Raw genomic sequence first — 12,298 nt, 5'->3', positions numbered from 1 at the left:
GTAAAAAGTTTAAGAGAAGCCCTTGCCCCTTTATACTCAGACAATAAAAAATTATGGCTATGAGGATTGCATGCGGTCTATTTTTAAGGAATTTTGTATAGACAATATTTAAGAAAAAAACGATTTTAATACATTTCGACCATGTTAATTAATTTACCGGTTAATTTGTATAAGCTTCAAGGTATTTTTTTAAATTTAAATAATTTTTTCTATGAGTAACAGCCATTTTTGTTTATTTTAGACCAAAAAGCTAGAAAACATTTCTACTACATAAGATGGTCTGATTTCAATTCTATAAAGAAATTCGAGTTCTTTGGCTACTTTATAGAAGAGCTTACATGTCCTACTATTAAAACTAGATACTTTGATTCCTATTCTCATAGGTAGCTAAAAAATCCATTTAATCATTTAAAAATACTTGCCATATCTCTGAATATAATAGTTTGTAGTATAAAAAAAAAATTGTGATTTATAGTATCATTTATAGTTAAACCTTAATAGTATTATTCAGCATAGATATACATAAAATTGTTTTAATAATTTGATACATTTTTTTAAGATTTTAGGGTTTTTTCTGTTAAAATGTACGCAATCTGCGAAAACACAGTTTTCCGGAAATTAAAGGAAAACTGTAGAGCCGAATTTTTTTTCCGTTTAATATGTTATGATTACATATGAGTTTTAACTACTGGCAAATTTTCAACCCAAAGGTCTTAAAATTACGGCTAAAAACCCCAAAAAACAAAAAAACTTGTACCCCCTAGGGGGAGTGTGAAATGGGTATAATTTAAATTTGATACAACTGACGTGTGCGGGCATACCAAATTAATATTCCTAACAAATTTCAAATTTCGACCGTGAAGAAGTAAACTTTTTCAACCTTTACCCCCCCCCCCCCCAAGTACCAACTAGATGAAATTTGTGATTTATAGAGTTGCTACTCGAAGGAATTGGTCCAGTATTAAAAAAGTTAGTGTATACAGATAAAAAAAAGCCCACATCAGAGTAAAACCTTCGGCACTTTCCATCGAAGCTAAAAATTGTGAAAAATTAAGATCACATTATATAAAAACAATATAAAAAAAAAAATTTAATTTCCTATTAAACCCTATGAGATATTGAACGGCCAATGATAAAATAATCACCCTGTATACATATCTTTACATCTGTATACATATATCTTTATATATAAATTTCTTCTGTCTGTGTGTAAGTATGCAAACTCCTCCTAAACGGCTGGACAGATATTTATGAAATTTTGTGTGCGCGATTAAGTTGATTCGAGAAAGGTTTAGTTTCACAATTTGATCTGATAGAACATGTTTTTAATTTTTAATTAATTAAAAAGAATAAAAAAAAATTTATTTAATTTCGAGTGGACTTATTGACCGGGATTATAGCTAACGTGGTCCTCACCGGTCGGCCTAGTGGTGTGATTTGCCACTAAAAACCCGGGTGGTCACCCATCCGGGATCAAGCGGTACCAGTCGCAGCTTAACCGCAGGCGCCTTGCAGCAGCTGCGGTATCCACTGCGCCACATCGTACCGGTAAAAAAAAGATTATTATGATTATGAATAGTATCGATAGTTATTAATCACATCTCTATGGTTTTTCATACCACAGGGATACAGTGATCCGATCAGCTGATTGTGTGTCTATTCTAATACACGGGCAACGCCGGGTCGGTACAGCTTGTATATATATATATATATATCTACGGTTACGCACTGAAGCTTTTATTTAAAAGTGATTTTACTTCTTTTAGTTTAAGTAATACCTATAGACCTATGACCTCCCGTATGTACTCAGTATACACTATGCCCCAATTGCACTCTACTGGCTTTTTTCTATTTTTATTATACTTAAAAATAGTAACAATTTAACAAATGTATAAATCATAAAAATCTCCAGAACGTATGTTTTATTTATAAAGCGTATGTTTGAAATATCATAAAATACTTAAAATATAAAAACTGGTAATAACAATTAAAAAACGTTTCTTTAATTAAAAAAAAGTTACATATATTTCTTAATTTTGTACCTAACATATCATAGTACTTCTCTATCAATTAAAATAATAAAAAAATAACAACAACAAATTAAAAATAGGTAAAAATAAATTGTTAAGTACCCAATACGTCTAAATTACTCTAAAAATACCCAACTTGAAGGACTGTTGGCATGTTGGAAAACAATTATTGAAGAACTTTTTTTCAGAAAAATATAACTAATTTGTTTTTTTTAAACATAATAACTGTAAAAACTATTTTAAAGTAGATCTTATTCAATAGTCATTATAGTTACTATATATAGTCAAAATATGTGCCACAAAATCACCAACAGCTAATTTAGACGTATTGTTACTTAAGAATCTTATTTGGCTTATAAGCCAAAAAATTACTGAGTTTCCAAATACGCAACTAAAAATACCTGAAATATTTTCATTAAATTTAAAATAGTAGGCATATGTAATGCGTTCCTATTATCGGTAGTTTTGTGCCATTCTTTTGGAAATGGATTTGGAATGATATGCAAAATTTCGATACCTGCCATTAAAAACACAAAAGTAACTTTTATATTATTTCTTCCAAAAACAATGTATTAATGATTAATATCATTGATAAATTAGCTTTTGGTACAAAAAAATAATCATTATCAAAATGTTCAAAAATACTTTAACTTTATTACTTCATTACGAAGTTTTTTACAAGCATGCTTGAATTATTAATTTTGAACTGTAAATTTCTTTGATTACCATTTATACAAACAATTTTTTGTGCTACTTTTTTGCAAAGCTAAATTAATCATTTAAACCCATTATTCATATTTAATTAAACTTGTAACCAAAATTAATTTTATATAATCGAGTTATTTAATTGTAATAATTCTTTATTTATTAACTTAACGTTATACCTTTTTCATAAAATGGTATATGATCATCATCAATTCTGACATTAGCCGACATTGGAAGGAAATAATTTTTAGTATAATCGGTAAAACAATTGGTTTCATTTAATACTTTTTCAGCTGTAAGCATAGAACGATAAAGGTCAACAGTTTCGATAAAGTAATTATAAAAGGTTGGATTCTTTGTTCCCAATAAATCCAACAACATTAAAAATTCCTGAAAAATATTATAATAATTAATATCTAATTTAATTAAAAGATAATGTGCCATTATAAACCAACTATTCTATGTAACTGATTCAATTGACGTCCATTGTGCACAAATCTAAGGTTTTCCATTTTTGAAGCTAAATGTCTCGAACCATACAACGAATCGGACTCGTTCCATTCTACAAATGCTTCTTCTCCATCAAAAAACATCATCATCAAACTCAAAGGCTAAATAACATAAACAATACAAGTAAAATATTTAACACTCACATTAAATAATTAAAATTTAATAATCGATCAAGGAGATTTGTAGATGTTCAATTTTTGTAAGGAAAGATAATATTAAATACTTACAGTAGTTTTGAACATTTCAAGTCGTTGTTGTAATGTTTTAGCCATATATATCATCATTGCACAAGGTACTGCAGAATCGGTAGCACCCTCAAAATAGAAGTCCATTTTTTTAGAATCGTAATGACATGCGACAACTAAGTATCTATCGGCCAAAGGATTCAAAGTTGCTATCACATTAGTCATATTATGAACACCTAATGGCGTTCTAGCATTGAAGGAATCTAATTCAACTGACCATCCGACACTTTTCATTTCTTCTGCTATAAACTATAAATAATAAATAAAAATAACTAATATATAGTAAAACAATGTTAATATCTCTCTCTCACTAATAATTATGTGTTTATTTATATTTTAAATTTAAATAATGTAAAGTTAGTATACTAATGTTTGAAAAAACATAAATAAATACCATTTTAACAAACTCATGTTTGCTGGTTCCAACTACTCTTTCTATTAAGATTTCATCTAATATTGGCTTGAAGTCATTTTCAAATCCCAAATGACATAATTTTAAAATAGTGTCTTGTGAGATTCCAGCACCCTAAAGTGTATAAGTCAAATAAATAAATAAATACTGACTAAAGTTCCAACTAAAAAAATTTGAATATAAATTATAAATGGCTATGTTATGGTTCATTGTTTAAAGGCAAAGATCCAGGGCTTCGGCTAAGTAATAAAGTTAGGCAACATTTTATCATCTTTCGATTTCATATTAGGTGTTTTTGTTCTAAAACTACCATGGACTAAGTAAAACGTAATCTACTTAGCTCTGTTTTAATTAAAAAATGAAAAATGCCATTAACGGTAGCTGTGAATAAAAACATGAGCTAGTAATAAAAGATCGTTATTACTGTACTAATAAATTTACACAATAATTTTAGAATTTACATGAGAACTTTCGATAAATTACCTATTTTGAATTCCTTTATAAACTTTGTGTGTAATGTCATATTAATGGTCATTTAGGTAGATTCATTAAATATGTATAACTCACTTATTAAAATATTAAATAATATTCTATAAAAATCTTATATAACATTATTAAAAAATCCATAAAATGTGTTATAAGTTATTATACAAAATTTTAAAGTAAAATATGATTATTTAGTGATTCTACCTAGGTATGTTTCTGGGGTTTACACTGGTTCACATAAAAACAACATATATTTTCTTCAATGTAATTTTTTTTTCTCTAACTTGTTCATTCCTAATAGTTCAATTGATTAATTTAAATTTATTTTTAAAATCTATTTTTTAACAGGAATGTCATCTAAATATCATCATAGCATATATATTAATAAATATGACTTAGTTTAGCTGTATTCATTAATAATATCTAAATTCAAGCATGATATTTTACTAAACAACAATGTCATCAAGACAGTTAAAATGTCTACAACTCACCTTTGGCATCACACCTGGAAATTATCTACAAACCAAAAATATATTAGGTGAAAATTATTGACATCAACAAAATTAAATGTACATGTAATCTGTAGAACATAACATATGTTTGTTGGGTATAATAAAAATAAAAAAATTATAAATTTAAATACCAAACTAGATTTTAAGTTTTTTTACAGTGTTGTAATATTTATAAATTTACATTTTATAACTTTCATATGCCACACACAAAATACATATTACGGCACAGTTATATAAATAATAAAATATTTAATATGTGCATGTTATTCAACACATGTAAATCAAAGATTAAAAACAACAGGTTTTTTTTAGAAAGTTAGGCAGGCAGATACATCTTACCTACAACACATTATACGAATAATAATATAATGTATCTTAAATTTTCTTATATTCAGTTCCTAAAAAAATACTTTGTTGTTTGTACGTTATAATATAGTTCTTAAATTTAGCTTTGAAACCTATATTGTTATGAAATTTAATTTAATACTTCCAAAAAAGTATCTACTATATTCAATACTGGCCTCTTTAAAACATTCTTGACAAATTTGAAAATAACTCAAAAGTATATATTTTATGTAACTAATATTATTTATGATCAAATTAAAACTTTAATAAAAAAAAAAATTCAAGATTTCACTATAATATGAAACACCAGATAAACTGAAAATCTTAAGCGATGAAGTAGGATAAGTTTTTTTTTTAAATCTAATACTTTTTGGTTGTAGAGAATATGAACGATTTTAAAACTACTAACAAATTTCATATGTTTAATACCTAATTGAAGTATAACAATTAAATGATATATAATATGTATGTATTTTCCAGAAGATAATTTTATTTACTTTTATAATTATACTTTACTAAGAAATATCTAAGAACATGTACCTTTAATCTTTTTTTTTTTATATGTAGCCTATTAATAAAAAATATTTGGCTCAACAATTAAACATACTTTTAATCTTAATACTATAAGTTTGATTGAATCTTTTATTTTTCAAAAGATCAAATACATTAAAATTCCCTAATGATAAGCTATGCAAGATATTAAAATTCATTTAGGGTGGATTAGTATAACAATTTGGGCAGAAAATAGAGAGTACCAAGCTCTTTTAAATCCAATTTACAAACTTATTTTTTAGTCTATACCTAGATTATTGCAGTTCCCAGTTTACAGTTACAAATTAGGAATAGGCACCTATTTAAATTTAAAATTGTAAAAAAAATGTATTTATTTGTGCAAAATTCTTACCTGCTTATTTCTCGAACTTATTAATTGTGAGGCTGTGAACGTGGTCATCAATACTACCATGGAAAAATTAATTAATATTGCCATTTTGACAAAATAAAAATATTAAACCTGACGTTACATCCACTAACGCAATGGACAACGTTTATACTGACGAAAATGACATAACAACATAAGAGCTAACCGAACTGCTGTAACGACAATTTGCATATGATTTTGCTGTTAATATAGTTTTTGACTGGCTTCAATGCATTGAAATGGCTTCAGTGGCATTAGCGTGCCACCGTGGACTGTGTGCTATATTTGCATAGACTTCCGACTTTATATTATACTTCACGTAGTATAATGTATATACATTTGTTTACTAGTTGTTATCAATTTATTTTTTAATTCTTATCAGTAATGTTTACGGATCAGCTGGTTACATTCTTGCACCTTGCAAGACGTTCTAACCACAGAATACATTTAACGTTGATTAAATACAAATAGATAGCCAACGTCGTGTTTACAGTCAGCCGCTCATAAATGGGAGGCAGAAATTTCAGTAGGAACTAGTGTGGGAGCCAAACCGTAAATGGGTGCTCTGGCCTCTGAACACATGACATTCCGGCTCAAACCTGGGCGGCCAATGCATTTTTTTTTCGCAACGTTTTCCTTTCTTTTTTTCTTTTTATTTACATTTAATTAAAGTACAACTGTTATAATAAAAATAAAATACTTTTTTTCGTATAAAATATCATTTAATACATTTTTTAATAAAGCATAAACACAATATTAAGCATAGGTCATGTACTAATAAATGTGTATGCACATGACTACCGATTTAAATTGTAATCCTCAAATTTACATAAATTAATGTTATATATATGGGAAGACTATAGAGGCCGGGTGGGATTATTATCTGTTTAAAAATAAGTTCTCAACAGGAATCGAACTCAAAATCGTTGAATGTGAAATTTTCACCATACAAAATGTTTGAAATATATAAGTATGGATGGAGTGGGCTATATCTCCCTCCCCCTGATTTTACCTATGTCAACCAGCCCCCAACAGGTTGACTTTTATTTAAAAATTACATATACGTAGGTATACATAACAATAATAATAATAGCAATAGGAAAATAATACACAAATTCTTAACGTTAAAAACGAAGATGAAGTCAGATTTTGGTGGTCGAACTTTCTTTTAAAGTTATAAGCCAAAACTTAATTAAGGTCATTCATTTTTTTGAAAAAGACGTCAATGCTCATAATTTTAAAAGTAAATCGTTCAAGCTTCGTTAACATAATTTCTTTTTTTGTAACATGCTTAATAATAGTTCTATTTAAAATAATCGACTTGTTAAATACATACTTGAATTTCATATATTGTACATTTAAATTTGAATCGCTAAATTTAGTTTTAATTAAATCTCATTATTCCATGTCTTTTCAATTTTTATTCAACGCGATCCCCAACCTTTCTATTCTTCTCTTTCTATCGATATTAACCCCGTGGTGGTATAGGGGAGGGGGTATGTAGGAAGTACAGACCATTTTTTCAAGTCGTTTTATAAGTAGGAGATCATCAGAAACAATCGTAAATGGTGGGGATCACTCGGAACAGAGTTAATGAAAAGTCAATTACCATCGGCGCAGCCGCCAGTCTTTCTGGTTCATCTCATTTTCCTATACGACTTGCAATATGGTTTTTCTGTAGACTGTAGCAAGCCATATACAAATGAGATGCAATCCAATTAGTGTCAGATATTGTACTTTAAATCGAGCTTTTTTTCTTTCTTAATAAACAGGATAAAGTAACACAATAAAAGTATAAAAAAAAATACTACAACATTTTAGTTTAAGTTGTATTGTAATTATTTTTAATTAGTTTTTGTAAAACTATTTATGAAATAATTTATAAATAAATAAATAAAAAATACAACACGACCAATAACTTCAGAATACTGCTATAATAAGTAAGTGAAAATTTTACTACCATATCAATACAAATTAAAAATATCTATTTAAAAGGAAATTCGAATTTGATGTAATAAATATTACATTACCTGCGCATAGTTACTACTGACCAATTTAAAATACATTTTATCAAAATTAACAATTTACCTTTCCCCACTTAGGTTTTATTTTATAAACAAATATATCGGGTAGTGTTTTTGATTAAAGGAGTACTAATATTTGTTGGTACATATTTTACTGTATTTATCAATACGCTGAAAATTTTTTACCATCATTCCTTATACGTAAAACAAGTATGGATCTCGTTTTTTTTTTAATGGGGAACATATGAATTTAATTCCATTAATATGTAAAAAAAAATGTTTTAAAAATCTGCTAGCGTTCGACGTTTTAATTTTCATCTATTTGTTCGTATGCCTTTGCATATTACATTTCCTTTTATGATTATCATAGGTAATATGACTTCGGTTTTCCAAATTCCAGTAGCCCATAAAATTCAAATCCATGTTCGCATTGTTCGATAGGCGAGACACCAATAACCAGACACAATGAGATGTTTTGGGGTAATGATAGATAACCGGACCTTATCTACCTATACCTATTCAAACACAGTAACGGTGACAGGGTTATCGACGGGGCAAAGGCGCAACTAGGGGGGTACTAAGGGGACTTTAGCACCCCCAGACTCAAAATTAGCACTCCTAAAAAAGCTCCAATCCTTGATTTGTACGCATACAACTTTTATAATGTTTATACTCTGTTGAAATTTGTTATTATAGATTTTTTTTTGTTTTCAAATGTTTTATAAGAAAATGTTAATAGTGTCTATAGTATTGTAAAATAAAATAAACTAAAACTACTACAAAGTTGTAATTATTTTAAGAGAAAATTAATGTCTATTGTCCACTCTGTACACGCGTGTGACAGCCGACAGGATAATACAATTTTTGGCTTACGTCGACTGTTTTTGTGGGTTCAGACACTCATGGCCGGTCATTTGACCAGTTCTCGGTAAACATTTATTTATGATAAGAAATTAAAAAAAAATATATATATATACGTATAAACATTACATTGTATTATGGTATTAAAATCAACAATTTGTAATATTAACAAACCATTATGTGAATCAGTGAAATGTAAAATATAATATTGTATTAGTAGTAGTTATCCTAATTTTTAAAAAACCACCAAGTGATCGCCGTTAATATTTTTACAATAGAGATTTTGTTTTGCCCGTACAAATATACTTTGCCGAAAAATGTAAAAAGTTTACCCATTTTCCTTTAAAATCGAGGAAAACGCCCAAAACATTTACATATTAATCAACTTATACACCTAATGTATCGTGTTAAGGCTTGCTAAAATTAGCTTAGGTTTGCACAAATAGCCGATTTCTCCTTGAATATTAATAATATTTTATGTACAACCTAAATGGGTTTCTCTCTACTTTGTATGTAACCAAAAGGTTAACAACACTATAAATGTAAATTATAAATTCAGTTTATTTATACAAATACTAAGAAACCGTATACTTTGTACAACTGGAGATTGCGAAAATGCGCAAAAACACATTAAATATTGTATAAATTATATGTATCCGACAATGTTCCGCGAATTACAGTGGACAGCTTGCCAAATCATCTTCGAACCGGACTCCACGGATTGAAGATTGCACAATGCCAAAAGGTCACTCAATGCGGGGATGCCAATGACTCCTTCCATTTCACCCGGATGGCAATTTTGCGTAAATACCAGCCGATCTGCAGGGCAGAGGCAGAAGTGTCCTGGCTGTGTTATGCTCAACATACCTGCAACAAGACACTCGTTATACTGTTTGTGTATTGAATTTATGCTTGTGAAAATACATAGCTTACCATATCTTTGTTATTGAAAGTATTCTTTTATTTTAAAACATCCAAATTCCATCTTCAACCTTTGTGTTCAAAGTCTTCAAAGGCCATAGACTTTACAATCGTCTACTATATTACCTATCGATTATTATTGTATGTTACAGATTTAACAGTGTAATGGATTACTGTAATTAGCTAAGCTTTACGACAAACCGATTTCTCCTTGAATATTAATAACATTTAATGCACGACCTAAATGGGTTTTTTCTCTACTTTGTACGTAACCAAAAGGTAAACAACGTCATAAATTGTAAAATCCAATTATAAATTGTAAAAACCAATTTATTTATGCAACTATAAGAAATCATATACTTTGTACAACTAGAGATTGTGAAAACACGTAAATAAACACATTAAATATTGTATAAATCATCTATCCGACAATGTTCCGCAATTAACAGTAGACAGCTTAGCCATTCACCAACAACCCAGACTCAAGGATTAGCGGTTGCACAACTGGAAAAAGGTCATCGATGCGGGGATGCGAAAGACTCCTTCCACTCGACCCGGATGGCCATTTTGCGTAAATACGAGCTGCTCCGCCATAGTAATTCAGAAGTGTTCTGGCTGCGTATTATCTATGATATACCTGAAACAAAACACTCATTTTTACTGTTTGTGTACTAACTTTATGCTTGTTATAATACATATCTTACTTTATTTTTGTGATTGAAAGTATTCATTTTATTTAAAAACTTCCAACTTCCTTCTTGAACTTTTGTGTTCTAAGTCTCCAAAGGCCACAGACTTAAGCAGACATTACAACAGAATAAAAAAATTAAATTTAGGCACAACTCCGAAAATGGAACAATTTGTCGAGGAATATCCTACGCTTTTCCCGTTTGTCCAAGTGACTGAAAAAAATTGGTTTTACAACGTGTTGAGAACAATTTTTTACAGAAACGAGTCGACGCTCAGGCGCATCGATCGTTTCTTGTCCAAGCGTAGTTACCGCGACGCCGACGGACAGACGAGATTCCGTTCGGTCAATCCGGACACGGCCGAGGCCATTTGGTCGTGGACTTACCGGACACCGCTGGACAAGCTAAAAGTAGTGGTCGTCAGACAAGACCCGTACGTGACCAATCACCCGAACGGATCGGTGGCCGACGGGTTGGCTTTCTCAACCAAATGGGGTTATTTGACGCCCAGTCTGTCGCGCATATTCGACGCCGTGCGCCAACAGTGCGGGCGCCACGTCAACTTGGGCCATACCAATTTGGACAACTGGGCCAGACAGGGCATACTGCTCTTGGACACCGCCATGACGAGCGGGACGAGGCCCAAGTCGCACCGGCATCTGGGCTGGACCGCACTGACCGAAGCCATCATCCGGTCAGCGTGCGGATATGCTTTGAACGTGTTGCAACGGCCCCTGATATTTCTCCTGTGGGGATACCATGCCGCGTCCCTGGCCAGACACCTGTATGCTCACGACGGCTCGGTTACCAGGTATCCGGTAATAAATAGTAGGCTCCACACAGTACTTATATCTCGACATCCGTCTCCCGTGGCCGATCGTTATTTTAGAAATACTTTTTCCGAAGCAAACGACGGCCATTTTTTAAAGGTCAACCGAATATTAAATATGTGGAACGTCAGCAAAATCGATTGGGCGACGAAAAAAAAAAGTTATTGTTTTCAGTATTAAAAAGTGTAAATGTACGTTGATTCAGTGGCGCACATAATACGAGTAGGTACGAGCAGGTATGTGGTATGTATTCATGGAGGGGTTCTCCCTCTATGTCCTGGTGTAAAAATAGTTTTGGAATTTGGAACTTAACCTAACCTAACATTGATTTGGATGAGTTAACCGTTTGATTATTTTATATATCTTTAAACTTCATTAATTTCTTGTGTATTATGCATGCAGTTCAAATCAATTGCACACAAAGAAGATGCTGTCATGCATAAAGGAACTTTACTTACAACACCTTGCGATTGAATTTCAGTTTGACCTAACCTAACCATCGTTAATAAGTCGATCAACAAATGGGCCAACATCAGAACTACTTCAGCCATTTTCTTTGGTAGAGCATTTCAAGCTTATAAATTGGTTTTCCGTCTGCCATGATTTCATAATTTGATCACTACTTTTGGCAGTTTTTAGATAGAATTTTTAATACCTTTAAAAAATGTGGTTTGGCTGTTTGAAAAATACTTTTAAAAAAGCTACATTTGGCCTTTCATTAAATTAATTTCTAGCACTGCTTAGTGTTAAGTATATGTAAACCGTGAACTTAGTAATAGTTCAATAGTGCATTTTGTTATAGAATATGT

At 30.4% G+C, this 12,298-nt stretch overlaps 2 protein-coding genes across 3 annotated transcripts; one reads left to right on the top strand and one right to left on the bottom strand.

The window, feature by feature from the left end:
- Window positions 1–1,905: 1,905 nt before the first annotated feature.
- On the bottom strand, window positions 1,906–6,525 carry LOC126840340 (glutaminyl-peptide cyclotransferase-like). 2 transcript variants are annotated; one of them, XM_050576004.1, is made up of 7 exons: window positions 6,150–6,525; window positions 4,880–4,904; window positions 3,885–4,016; window positions 3,473–3,739; window positions 3,191–3,346; window positions 2,915–3,125; window positions 1,906–2,547 (listed from the first exon to the last, which is right to left on the bottom strand). In XM_050576004.1, the coding sequence occupies exons 2-7, from the start codon at window positions 4,886–4,888 to the stop codon at window positions 2,399–2,401; spliced, it is 924 nt and encodes a 307-aa protein (XP_050431961.1). In that variant the 5' UTR covers window positions 4,889–4,904; window positions 6,150–6,525; the 3' UTR covers window positions 1,906–2,398. The 2 variants fall into 2 exon arrangements, with proteins under 2 accessions (XP_050431961.1, XP_050431960.1); XM_050576003.1 differs by lacking the exon at window positions 4,880–4,904 and having other exon boundaries at window positions 6,150–6,520.
- Window positions 6,526–10,820: 4,295 nt separating this feature from the next.
- LOC126840716 (uracil-DNA glycosylase-like) lies at window positions 10,821–11,963 on the top strand. The gene is made up of 2 exons (XM_050576629.1): window positions 10,821–11,477; window positions 11,892–11,963. The coding sequence occupies exons 1-2, from the start codon at window positions 10,821–10,823 to the stop codon at window positions 11,961–11,963; spliced, it is 729 nt and encodes a 242-aa protein (XP_050432586.1).
- The last annotated feature ends 335 nt before the right edge of the window (window positions 11,964–12,298 follow it).

This window comes from Adelges cooleyi, unplaced genomic scaffold (genome assembly GCF_023614345.1).
Source record: "Adelges cooleyi isolate 19-005CV unplaced genomic scaffold, UGA_ACOO_1.1 ACOO_flye_CR_arks_rails_tigmint_CR_PRNA_376, whole genome shotgun sequence".
NCBI lineage: Eukaryota > Metazoa > Arthropoda > Insecta > Hemiptera > Adelgidae > Adelges > Adelges cooleyi.
This window is presented reverse-complemented; position numbering and strand designations above follow the sequence as displayed.